Raw genomic sequence first — 13,387 nt, 5'->3', positions numbered from 1 at the left:
TCCCCCCTCCTCCCCCACCGTTTGCAAGATGATTTTTTCCCTTGGCTTTCCTTTGAGTTATTTTTTTCCAAAGGTTTTCATTCATGAGGGTTGTTTTGTGTGCCTTGTGTTGAAAGTGTATTTTTTCAGACATAATTTATCTTTGCTTGGGCTTTATGCATAGCAGCACTTTTGACTCAAACCTATTTAATCTGTATTCTTGTCCTGAGGTTCTTCACTTATCTTTAGGAATTCTCACCATTAACCCAAGATGCCAGATGCAGTGAGTCATGCAGGAGGTTTTATTCAGCAGAGAGAGGTGGCCATAATGTAGGGAATGAAGGCAGAGAAAGAGGAAGAGGGAGAGGTCTCCTGTTATGATGGGAGGGGGCTCCAAGTGAGGAAGAGAGAGACCTGAGAGAGCACATAAATGGGGCAGTATGGCCCCCGGTGCATGCGCTGGGACTCCATATGGGTGCTGGTTCTAATCCCGGCAGCCCTGCTTCCCCGTCCAGCTCCTGGCTTGTGACCTGGGAAAGCAGTCGAGGATAGCCCAAAGCCTTGGGACCCTGCACCTGCAAGGGAAATACGGAAGAGGCTTCAGATTGGCTCAGCTCTGGTCATTGTGGCCACTTGGGAAGTGAATCAATGGATGGAAGATCTTCCTCTCTGTCTCTCCTCCTCAAAATAAAAAAGAAATATTTTTTAAAAGGTGTGTGTGTGGGGGGGCAGCACACACGTAGGAGTGTGCCTTTATGGCTAGGGGAAGGTAATAGGGGCCATGAGGGATTGTGGATAGGGCTGTGATTGGGTCGCAAGGAACTGGTAGATGCGGTGGTAGGTGGGCACTGTGGGGAGGGGCCGCAAGGATTAGTGGGTGGGGCCATCAGGCAGATGCCATAGGTTACGGCCGATTGGTGGGAACGGGGTTTTGATGTTTTAGCAGACTGCTGGAGAACTGGGTTGTGTGTTGTGGAAAACAAAATGGTGTGAATCTTAAGGAAGCTGAGACCTAGGAGAAGCTGATAGTTAAAATGGCACTGAGTCCCAAATGGTGGATGCCTTCAGGGGTAATGTTTAAGTCACTCCTGATACTTACCATACCTGAGGAAACAAAGATCTTCCATCTGCTAGTTTACTCCCCAAGTGGCCGCAACAGCCAGAGATGAGCCAACCTGATCCGAAACCAGAAGCCAGGAGCTTCTTCTGGGTCTCCCACATGGATTCAGGGTCCCAAGGCTTTGAGCTATTCACTACTGCTTTCCCAGGCCACAAGCAGGGAGCTGGAAGGGAAGTGGAGCAGCTGGGACATGAACCAGTGCCCCTATAGGATCCCGGCGTTTGAACGGGTTAGACTAACTAGTTGAGCTACTGTGCTGGGCTCCTAAATAAATCTTAATAATATGTATATTTACTGGCTTTTTGCTATTTTCTCTAGTTCATACTGAAGTAGTGGAAACTCATTTTTAAAAAAGATTCATTTATTTTTATTGGAAAGTCAGATACACACAGAAGAGGAGAGGCAGAGAGGAAGATCTTCTGTCCATTGATTCACTCCCCAAGTGGATGCAATGGCTGAAGCTGAGCCAATCCAAAGCCAGGAGCCAGGAGCTGCTTCTGGGTCTCCCATGTGGATGCAGCGTCCCAAGGCTTTTGGCCGTCCTCGACTGCTTTCCCAGGCCACTAGCAGGGAGCTGGATGGGAAGTGGGGCTGCCGGGATTAGAACCAGTGCCCATATGGAATCCTGGCTTGTCAAACTGCTAGGCTACCACTCTGGGCCCCGGAAATTCATTTTTGATGACATGTATTTATTTTAAAAGCAGACAAGTGGGAGTGGAAGAGACAGAGATCTCCTGTTTATTTGCTCTTTTCCCCACAAGGCTGCAGCAGCTAGATGCGGGTGCATGGAAGCCAGATACCAGGGACAGACAAGGCATGGCAGACAAGGACCTACATAGCTGGTCTGTGTTCTCCTTGTCTTTCCGTTGCTGTGGCAGGAAGCTCTGTTGGAAGCGTGGCAGCAGGGACCTGAATCAGCCTGGTGAATGAGACGGCAGCACCCTAGGTGGTGGTGGACTCTATGCCACAATGCTAGCTCCTTCTCTATCTTTTTCCAGGTCTTTGTTTTACTGCTTGCTTCTCCTTACTTTGTGGTTGAAGGTGCAGCTCTGGGTCATTACCACGGAGGTTTTCTCCAACATCCCTGCGTGACTCAGAGGTCGGCTTCATTCTCTACCACACTGCAGTGGTGTACTGGTGCCTCCTCCATTCCTTGTTCCTGTGAGCTTTGAGAGGCCTGGAACTATGCCTTCCTGGCCAGGCAGCATGCCTAACACCAGCTGGGTTTACTGTAAACATTTGTAGATAGGTGTGGTTACAGTAACCAAAAGGATAAACTGGCTTTCCCAACTTGGGACTAGAGAAAGAAGCACGCCAATAAAACAAAGCAGCAGGCACAGGAAGCCTTTGTATGCTGATTTGCACATCACACAAGCCCTGGAGACACTTTGCCTATCAATTAAATCAGCCTCACACTGCAGGAAAGGAAACTTTATTCACGCCAGTGATGTCACAGCTAAGTGACCCGGAAAATCCAGGTTTGGTTCCATTAAGAGACAACCACATGCATTAAGACGTGGCTGTAAAGGAAGGGGGAAGTGTTCAGGGTAGGACAGATAATCCAATTAGCTAAGGAGGTTTGTCTGCTTTTCTGGAATCCACTACACTGTTCTCTAAAGCAAAACCATACCCGTGTTCCGTTGTGTATGCAAGTCTGTGGACGACTGGAGCTTAGGGGACTGGAACCCTCTACTTTGATGCCACTTGGTGATTGTGACAGGAATCTAGTCTTGGGTTTTTCACGGGGAAATCAACAGGAAGCGCTTCTTCCCACCGGAGAGCAGGCGTTCCATCTCTCCTGCCTGGGGAATGTTGAGGAACGAACACAAATCTTCTTTCTTTGCAGAAGATTTCATATTGGTAGTAAAGCTCAATTTTCTTTGGAAGTAAAATTACAAGTATTTATCTGTGGGCTCACCTCTTTGTTATTCTTAATTCTTTCTCACGCAGGGGTGGGGTGTGAGGCAGGCAGTGATGAAGGAGGCTCTCATGGAATCCCATCGCAGGGGCCCTGCCGTGGACCGGGCTAAGGTTATGGGGAAGGACCCGGCCTGGCTTTGTTTAAAAGCTCAAGGTTCCGGCGCGCTCGGCCCCTCCCTTTCTCTGCTAGCTGAGCTTCCTGAGTGCCAGACCCCACCCGGACCATCTGACCCCCGTTGTCATGCTCTGATCTACAGCCCTGAGAAGGGCCACTCAGGTGTGGGGTTCCAACGCGGCTCACCGTGCCCTCACCACGGTCCCCCTCCAACACTCGTGCCTTTGTCGGCCGTCCCTCGTTGCATCCAGGCCACTTCTGGGGGTGCTGGAGCGGGGACACGAGGACGGCTCGGAGCTGCCCAGGCTTGAGAGCTTCAGGACCAAAGACCAAGGCCCAACCGTCTGGGGCCATCCGATCGTTCCCCTTCTTGGTCGTCCCCAGTCCCCCTCATCAAGCCCCAGGCCCGGATGGCCGGGGAACCATAGAGCCGACGCACCCCAGAGCGTCGCTCCGCAGGCCTCGGAGCGCCGGCGCCGCGCTAGGGGCGGGGCCTGGCTGAGCCGGGACCGAGGAGGGAGAGGCTGCCGAGCGGCGGCGGCTGGCCGTCCTCGCAGCGCCCCGCCGTGGCCACGGCCGGAAGCGGCCTCGTCGGCCCTGCGGCGCCGCCGGAGCCCTGACGCACGGAGCTCGGCTGCGAGAACGAGAGAGAAAGGGGCAGCAATGGCGGCTCCGCTCGGTGCCCGCTGCTGAGGAGGGCGAAGGCGGCGGAGGGGCTCTGCCGTCGGCCCTGCGGCATCGCGCCGGCCTCGAGCCGCCCGCCTTCTTTCGCCGACTGCCCTTGCTCTGTCCTGCTCTCCTCCGTCCTGGTCTGCGCTCCGCAGAGTCCGGAGCGGCTCGGCTCCCCCCAACCCCGGCCCGGCTTCGGCTCCCGCTGGCCCTGACTGCCCGGCCCGGCGGGCCAGCCTTCCTCGGCTCTCCCGGGAGCGGCGGGCCCGGTCCCCCCGGGCTGGATCATGGTGAACACCCGCAAGAGCTCTCTGCGTCTTCTCGGGTCCAAGTCTCCCGGGCCGGGGCCTGGGCCTGGGACCGGAGCGGAGCCAGGGGCGACCGGAGGCAGCAGCCATTTCATCTCTTCTCGGACCCGCTCCTCCAAGACCCGCGCTGCCAGCTGCCCCGCCGCCAAGGCCGGGGGGAGCGGTGGCACCGGCGTCGCCCTGGATGAGGCCCGGGTAAGAGCGCGCCGGCCCGGGTCCCGAGGCTGGCAAGTGCCGGCCCGGCCGCCTGGGCTTTGTCTGGCCGGGCTTTTGGGGGGCAGGAAGCCTGGCCGGTGCAGCCACTCGGGAGGCCGGAGACGGTGGGTCTGCGGGTGCGGTGGAGGGTGGCACTGGGCGGGAAGGGCCGATTGCAGCCCTCTGGCTTTTGCCGGCGCGGTTCTTTTGTGTAAAAGAGGAAACACTGCAAGTCGAGGGGACGAGGGCTCCGGGACTTCTGAAAGGGGCATTAGGACGCTCTGCGGTCCGTGTCCTTGCCCTGTCTCAGAGGGGACTTGGAGGGGAAGCGAGAGCTGGGGGGCTGCCGGAGCCCACGGGTGGGAGCGTCGGAGAGGAGAAGTGAAAGTTTTGTGCGGTGTCAAACCCTTCTCGAAAAGTGTGTCAGCTCCTGCGGCTGTCTGACTCGCGCTTTACTCTCAGTTTGGGGGTGGTTCAAGTTGGTGAGGAAGTGAGTAGAGCTCCAGTTGGCAGCCAGGCAGGGATGCTGAAAAAAAGTTTGTAGCTGCTCCCGACACCAACTTTCAAAAGGGGATCGACGCCGTCGCCTCTCCAGGCAGGCGGGGGAGATCCGACGGAGAATCGGCTGGCTGCTTCGCCCCGAGGATGTGCTGGGTGCCCCAGCTTTCAGGTCGGATGATGGGGGGAGTCGGTACCGCCATCCCCCAGTTACCGGGACTCTTGGTTGCTTGCATTTTTGTTGTTATGGAAACAGTTAAGGAAAGGAGAATTCATGCCGTGGCCGTTGTCAGTGCAAAAGTGACGTTGGAAGAGGGGGGTGCTTGTTTAGTTATTATTATTTAATATATGGAAGTGATGAAAAGGTTTCATGGAATGTTGTCACCTCTAGTGTAAACCTAAGCGAGCTTTCTAGGAATTGACCAGATTTGTGTTATTATGAGACTCGTTTTGAATTCAGAGTCTTGCTTCTGTCTAGTTAACTTGCAAAAGTAATCCGGCTGGCAATGCCGTTCTTGTAAAATGCTCCTTTAAGTCACACCATTTTGTTGTTTTTAGGCGGGGAGAAAAAGCAATAGTTTATGTTTACATAGGAGTCTACAGGATTGTGTTTTGTTTGTGTTTTTTTTCTTTGTGTCTCATCCTGTTTTGACAGTGAGTCTGGGGAAATACAGCAAACAATTTACCAAGAAACATATTTATTGAGTCTTTGAAAATATCTTTGGCTTTTATTTGGGTAAATATTTTAAAAGCCGCCCTTCAGAGTGTTTGAGGGGCTTACAGATCTCGAAGGTTGGGATAAGAAAGCTTAATCTGAAAGTCGTGGGAAGTGTTCACAATAGGTGTTCTGGGGGTTTCTCTAGAAATTTTCCCGAGAGCTTTACCTGCCAGGAGGGTCTGCCCTCTACACGAAAGTACAAATAAAATATTTAGAGTGTAAGCATCTAATTGTGTCACGCCATGAATGCCTGGTCTATTAGAGCGGTGTGTCTCATCTGAGGCAATTAGCTCGTGTGTCACCCGTCAGTTTGTGGTCCCATTTTCGAATTCATGGCTCTCATGCTGACCCGACCCCCTGAGGAGTAAGGTGAGGTAATTTGTCAAGCAGCTGTTTTGGAGATGTTAAAAGGCAAGGAATCAATAATCTAATGTAGAAATGAACACTTGGGTGCTTTTAAATCACTAGAAGAATGAAAGACAATTAGAGCTCTTTCTAGAGGATATCAGTGAAACTTTGACTTAAGGAACTTTTAAAAATATTAAAAAAAAAAAAAGCATAGATTCCAGGCCATGAAGGATTTATTTGCAAATGTTTTATATTTTAGTTTCAAACATATGGCTCTTGTAGATGATGGAATGATACAGCTGGGTTTTCTGAGAGATTTTGGAGATTTCCCAGTTGTAGATTGTGGGTGGCCCTTTATGAGTTGATACAATTCCGCTTGGCGTCTCTGAACTGTATGTGTGTAAGGTAGGTCTGCCATACATCTGTTTCTGAAGTAGATGGAGGTTGGTTAGCTCTTCTTCTTTGCTTGATTTTATCTTAAATAAAAATATAGTCTAAGGGCCCAGCACAGTAGCCTAGTGGCTAAAATCATTGCCTTGCATGCCCAAGGATCCCATAGAGGCTCCAGTTCTAATCCCGATGGCCCCGCTTCCCATCCAGCTCCCTGCTTGTGGCCTGGGAAAGCAGTCAAGGACAGCCCAAAGCCTTGGAACCCTGCACCCAGATGGGAGACCCGGCAGAGGCTCCTGGCTCCAGATTGGCTCAGCTCTGGCCTTTGCAGCTGCTTGGGGAGTTAATCAGCAAACGGAATCTTCCTCTCTGTCTCTCTTCCTATCTGTATGTCTGCCTTTCCAATAAAAATAAATAAATCTTAAAAAAGATACCGTCTTCATCTTAGAGAAATACAGCGTTTCTGATGTACCCTTTTGGTGTACTTGACGGCATGCCCCAGTGTTGCCGTGTGTGTGTTATTGCGATGTTTGCCGGTGTCTGCACAGTCTTAGCTGAAGGAAAACAGAGTTGCCCCTGTGCTGTTACTGTAGAAAATCCGGAGCTTTGGGGAAGAACTGTACGCTGTTGTGGAATTTGCATTTTTTTGGCTGTGTGCTATGCTCTTCACTTTACATGTGAGGTTAATTATTTTTTAACCTCTGTCCCTAAATTAGCTAGTTCACTGTCTGGAGACATTTAATTTGTTCTAAAAAGTCATTGCACAGAGAGTTATTCCTATAGTTTTTTTTTTTCCTGTGAGTGAATGTTTAGACAGGGGATGGGCATCACGCCCGTTCTGTTTGGTTGTAGCTATGCCCCTGCTCTTGTGTTAACACTTTTATTTATTGTTATTATTTTTTTTGACATGTTAAGAAAAGCTGTATTTGATGTATATAAATGTATATAGGTTTCTGAGTTTGGGGGCAAGATCCATCTGTGAGCGCATCACCGCCCTCAGGATCAGAGATCTGTCGGTCACCACAGAGTGCTGCTGCCTTCATTAGAAGATCTATCTTAGTACATTTTCGGTATATAAAGCAGTATGCTTTAGCTTTATTAGATTTCTTAATTTCTAAATTGAAAGGCAAAGTAACAGAGAAAAGAGACAGGGAGAGAGAACTTCTACTTGTTGGTTCACTCCTCAAATGACCTCATCGGGCTGGAACTGGACCAGTTTGAAGTCAGGAGCCCAGGGACTCATTTGGGTCTCCCTTGTCAGTCAGTGCAGGGTCCATGGCCCTCGGGCTGGCGTGTGCCTCTGCAGGGACACTAGCAGAAGGCGGATTGGAAGTGAGCTGCGCTTCCTGAGCCAGTGCTCCTCAGTTTTGCCATAAGGCAAAGGCAGAGGCTTATCTCCTAGGCCAGGTACCAGCTCCTGGCCAGAGGCCTGTGCTGTGCGGCAGGTGTCTGGAATCTGTTCATCTCGCCTTGTTCCCTTTGTTGATGACCTCTTGAACTCAGCCTCAGTTGTCACCTTTGTGTTGCCTGCTTCTCTTGGCCTAGTCTGGATTCATCATCATGTGGTATCTCTTTGTGTCACTTATTTCATTTAGCGTAATCTCCTCTAGGCCCATCCATGTTGGTTACAACTGGCTGGATTTCCTCTTTTCTTTTTTGAACAGTTTCCTTTTTAATGGTTGAATAATCACATGTACACACCTGTACCTGTATTTCTGTGTCTGTATGTGCAGGCGGATTGTTTCCATTTCTTGGCTATTAAAATCAGTGCTACCTGAACAGGGGAGTACATGCATCTTTTTTAAAGACTTATTTTATTTTTATTGGAAAGGCAGATATACAAAGAGGAGAGACAGAGAGGAAGATCTTCCGTCCGATGACTCACTCCCCAAGTGAGCGCAACAGCCGATGCTATGCCGATCCGAAGCCAGGAGCCTCTTCCGGGTCTCCCATGCGGGTGCAGGGTCCCAAAGCTTTGGGCCGTCCTCGACTGTTTTCCCGGGCCACAGGCAGGGAGCTGGATGGGAAGTGGGGCTGCTGGGATTAGAACTGGAGCCTATATGGGATCCCGGGCGTGCAAGGCGAGGACCTTAACCACTGCGCCACCGTGCCGGGCCCATACGTGCATCTTTTTGAAACCTTTCAAATCCTTTGCATAAATACACAAAAGTGGAACAAAATGATGGTTCTGTTGTAGTTTTTTTGAGGTGCCTCTCTGCTGTTTATCTTAGTGGCTGCTCGTGCTCCGGTGTGCAGGGTTCATTCTTCTGCAAACCCGCCTCAGTCCTTGCAGTCTCTGGGCCTTCCTGACAGGTGGGAGGTGCTGGCTCCTGGGGGTTTGCATGCTAAGCACCTTGCCATTATCTGTTGCCCCTTTGCATGTCTTTGGAGAAGTATCTGTTCTGGAGAAGCTTTGGCTATTTTTGATCAAGTTGATTTTTTTTTTTTTTTTTTGCTTTTGCATTGTAGGAGTGCCCTACATATATATTTTAAAATTAATTCCTAATCAGATAAATGGCTTGCTAATATTCTTTCCCATTCCAGTAGTTTGCTTTTGTGTCTTTTTTTTTTTAAAGGTTTATTTATTTGGAAAGCAGAGTCACAGAGAGAGGGGGAGAGATCTTTCATCTGCTGGTTCTCCACCCAAATGCCTGTTTTAGCCTGGATTAGTCCAGCAGTCTGAAAGTCAGTCTCCCATGTGGGTGGCAGTGACAGAGCCATCATCTGCTGCCTGCCAGATGGGATAGCAGGAAGCTAGATTGGAAGAGTGGTAGCTGGAACTTGATTTGGTGTAGAGACATCTCAATAGATGACTTAAATTGCCGTGTCATGATTCCTGCCTCATTTGTTCACATTTTTCAAACGTCGATTTTGCTTATAGTTGTATACATGTAGGTATAATTATTCCTGTATGTTTTAAGTGTTCCTAAAGCTTGACCTATTTTGGGTCACTTCATCTGGCTGTCAGATGCTAACTTGTTTTTTATTTGAGAGAGATGCATACACACCTTTGTTCTGCTGGTTTATTCCCACAATGCCCACAGTAGATGAGTCAGTTCAAGTTAGGAGCTGGTTCTGCAACCCAGGAGTCTTTCTGGCAGGAACCCAGTTCTTGAATCATAACCAGCCCCTCCCAGAGTGTAACAGTGAGCATAAATGAAACCCCATTGTGTATGTGCTAAAGGAAATGCAAACATGTAATTCACAGTACTACTGCACCTTTTTGAGGTGAATCCTGGAATAGACAGGATCACTCTCCATTCAGGTACAGACACTGCTTGAGAACCTTAGTTTTTATAGCAGGTGGCAATCCTACCACCTATTCAGCTGGCTTCCAGAGATTATGGGCGTAACTATCATTCAGTACTTAAAAGGCGTACAATAAAGGACTATCAAAGGATGACTTAAAAGTCTGTTTACTACTGCAAAGATATAAACAGTGTCTTAAAGAAAGAAAGAAAGAAAACAGAAAAGAAAAAGAGAACAAAAAGTCCAGGTATAAGACAAAATGTTTGGGGAGGGCACAGTGACCGTAGCAAGCCAATTTTGCACCTGCAGTGCCAGCATCCATGTGGCTGCTGGTTTGAGTCCTTGCAACTCTACTTCCTCTCCAGCTCCCTGGTTACAGCCTAGAAAGGAGTGGAGAATGGGACAGCCTGAAGAAGCTCCTGGCCCCTGGCTTTGGATTGGCTTAGCTCTTAGCTTCAGCCATAGTGGCCATTGGGAAGTGAACCTGCAGATGTAGAGCCCTCTCTGCCTCTCCTCTCTGTAAATTTGTCTTTCTAAACAAACAAACAAACAAACAGGCTTTTTGAAAAAAGAATAAGAGAACAAATACTCAGCATTACTAGCTGTGAGAGAAATGCAGATCAAAATCACAATGAAATAGCACACTTAACACACTTATCAACAAGACCAAAAGTTGGGGGAGGATGTTTAGCACATCAGCTAAACTAGGACACTAGATACTTGCATCCTGTATGGGAGTGCTTAGGGTCAGATCCTGGCTCTGCATGCAATTCCAGCTTTTTGTTATTGCACATGAACAGCCAGTGCTAGTGGTTAAATCAGTTGGGTCTCTTGTCACTCCTAAGGAAAACCAGATTGAACCCCACACTGCTGGCTTTGGCTTGCCCAACTCTTGAGGCCTTTGGGCAAGGAATCAGGAAATGAATGATCTCTCTGTCTCTGTTCCTTTTAAATACATTTTTTAAATTAAAAAATTTTTTAAATTTAAAAGAGAGATACAGAAAAGGACTAAGTTACGCATCATGTTTAACTCCCAAACACCATATGGGAGTCCCTAAGGGTCAACTCCTAGACCTATTTGCAATTCCAATTTCCTGCTACTGCACATCCTGGGAGGCGGTGGCGATAGTGCAAGCAGCTGCGTTTTGGTCACCATGTGAGAGACGAGGACTGGGTTCCGCATTTTTGGCTTTGTTTTTGGCTTGGTCCAACCTAATTTGTTGTATTTGGACAGAGAACCAGGAGATGAAGAGCTGTATATTCCCGTCGCTTTCAAATAATTTTTTTAAAATAATATTTTAAAAAAGGACAAAAGGGACAGGCATTTGGCATAGTGGTCAGAATGGTTAAGAATACCACATCCTTTGGTCCTGGCATGATGGCTCAACTGGCAATCCTTCCCTTGCAAGCGCTGGAATCCCATGTGGGTGCTGGCTGCTCTACTTCCAGCTCGCTGCTTATAGCCTGGGAAACCAGTGGAGGATGGCCCAAAACCATCTTAACAAGCAAACGGAAACAAGCAGATGCTAGTGAGGATGATGCGAAACGGAACCTGTTGCAGTTTGCTGAATGTCTCTCAGAGGGTCTTCACGGTGCTGCTGTTGGGAGGTGGTGGAAGCTTAAGAATGTGAGGTCTGTTACAGGTCCTTGGGTCTCTGGGGGCATCCCCTCAGAAGTTATTCCTCCAGATAGGTGCCAGAAAAGCCTGAGTTTGGGCCCAACTTTCTCAGCTTCCTAGTTCATCATTTGACCCCTTCCTATCTATGGACTCCACCATTTGCCACAAGCCTCTCTCTGCTGATAAGGCCAGCACTGTGAGCTAGATATAGCTTACTTTTTATGAGTTGGCTTCTTCAGATAATTTGTTATAAACCAAAAAATAGACTATTATGTAAAACACCCGTACTGTTGGTAGAAATACAATTTAGTACAGTCATTATGGAAAAACGAATGGAGATTCCTCAAAAATTTGAAAATAAAACTATCGTATGTATCCACAATCCACCCCAAAAATGAAATCACTGTGTTGAAGAGACACCTGTTGAGAGACTCATGTTTATTATAGAAGCATTTGCAGCAGCCTAAAGATGACACAGCCTAAAGATGGGCAGTTAAGAAAATGGGGTACACAAACACAATGGAATACTACACAGCTATCTTTAAAAGATGAAAATAAATTTAATTTTTTAAAGATTTATTTATTTTTATTGGAAAGTCAGATATACAGAGAGGAGGAGAGATGGGAAGATCTTTTATCTGCTGATTCACTTCCCAAGTTAGTGCAACGGCCGGTGCTGAGCCCATCAGAAACCAGGAGCCAGATCTTCCTGGTCTCCCAGGCGGGTGCAGGGTCCCAAGGCTTTGGGCCATTCTCTACTGCTTTCCTAGGCCACATGCAGGGAGCTAGAAGGGTAGTGGGGCTGCCGGGATTAGAACCGGTGTCCATATGGGGTCCTTGTGCTTGCAAGGTGAGGATTTTAGCCACTAGGCTCCTGCATTGGGCACATGAATTTAATTTTTCAAAAAGATAAAATTTTGTAATTTGCTACAACATGACTAGAAAGCTAAAAGATATTAAATGGACCAAGTTAAAAACTGAAAACAAATGCTGCCCTGGTCTCATAGTGTGAAATCTAAAACTACTGAGCCCAGGGCAGTGGAAGAAAGAATAGGGATTATTAGAGGCTGTAGTAGGGAGTGCTGATCAATAGATACAAACTTACAGCTGGACAGAAGGGATAGAGAAACAAAATTACAGCTAGACAGAAGAGATAAACTCCTTCCTTAGGTACTTAAGGCTAGTAACAATGTATTCTAGATCTCACAGTACCTAGAAGAGATTTTTCAGTTTCACCACAAGGCCGTGTTGGAGGTGGTACATATGCTGAGTACCCTGATTTGGTCATTATGTAATGCATACTTGTATCAAAATATCACATTGTGGGGCAGTGGCGCAGTGGTTAAGGCACTCGCCTTGCACACCCGGGATCCCATATGTGCGCCGGTTCTATCCCAGCAGCCCCGCTTCCCTTCCAGCTCCCTGCCTGTGGCCCAGGAAGGCAGTCAAGGACGGCCCAAAGCTTTGGGACCCTGCACCTGCATGGGAGACCCGGAAGAGGCTCCTGGCTTCGGATCGGCATAGTATTGGCCCGTTGCGCTCACTTGGGGAGTGAATCATCGGACGGAAGATCTTCCTCTCTGTCTCTCCTCTCTGTATATCTGCCTTTCCAATAAAAAAAAAAATATATCACATTGTGGGACCTGTGCAGTGGCCCAACAGGTTAATTCTCCAGCTGTGGCTGGCATCCTTTATGGGCACCAGTTCGCATCCCAGCTGTTCTACTTCTGATCCAGCTCACTGCTTGGTGGACAGTAGAGGATGTCCCAGTTCCTTGGGCCTACACCTTTGGGAGACTTCCGAAGAAGCTCCATGTTCTTGGCTTTGAGCTGACTGAGCTCTGGCCAGTGCAGCTTGTTGGGGAATAAACCAGAGGTTAAAACACCTCTCTCTCCATTTCTCCCTCTCTGTAAATGTGCCTTTTCCATAAAAATTTTAAAATCTTTGAAAAAACTTTTTTTTGGAAGATTTATTTATTTATATTGAAAAGTCAGATTTACAGAGAGGAGAAAAGAGAAAGATGTTCTATCTGCTGGTTCACTCCCCAAATGGCTGTAAAAATAAAATAAATCTTTATTTATTTATTTACTAATTATTGGAAAGTCATATATACAGAGAGGAGGAGAAGCAGAGAGAAAGATCCTCCATGCAATGATTTACTTTTTTTTTTTTTTTTAAAGATTTGTTTATTTATTACAAAGTCAGATATACAGAGAGGAGAAGACACGGAGAGGAAGATCTTCCATCCAATGATTCACTC

At 48.0% G+C, this 13,387-nt stretch overlaps 1 protein-coding gene across 4 annotated transcripts in view; it reads left to right on the top strand.

The window, feature by feature from the left end:
• Positions 1 to 3,721: 3,721 nt before the first annotated feature.
• The window catches only part of ATAD2B (ATPase family AAA domain containing 2B), a 153,965-nt gene continuing 144,299 nt past the window's right edge, over positions 3,722 to 13,387 (top strand). For 2 of the 4 annotated variants that reach the window (XM_040992904.1, XM_040992903.1), the window contains exon 1: positions 3,722 to 4,306. In XM_040992904.1, coding sequence (XP_040848838.1) covers positions 4,091 to 4,306 — 216 coding nt within the window. In that variant the 5' untranslated portion in view covers positions 3,722 to 4,090. The remainder of the gene's footprint in view (positions 4,307 to 13,387) is intronic. The other 2 variants (XM_040992906.1, XM_040992905.1) reach the window with 1 other exon arrangement.

This window comes from Ochotona curzoniae, unplaced genomic scaffold, assembly GCF_017591425.1.
Source record: "Ochotona curzoniae isolate NIBS_2020 unplaced genomic scaffold, NIBS_Ocur_1.0 contig_883, whole genome shotgun sequence".
Taxonomy (NCBI): Eukaryota; Metazoa; Chordata; class Mammalia; order Lagomorpha; family Ochotonidae; genus Ochotona; species Ochotona curzoniae.
The sequence above is the reverse complement of the archived record's forward strand: the minus strand, read 5'-3'. Positions and strand labels throughout refer to the sequence as shown.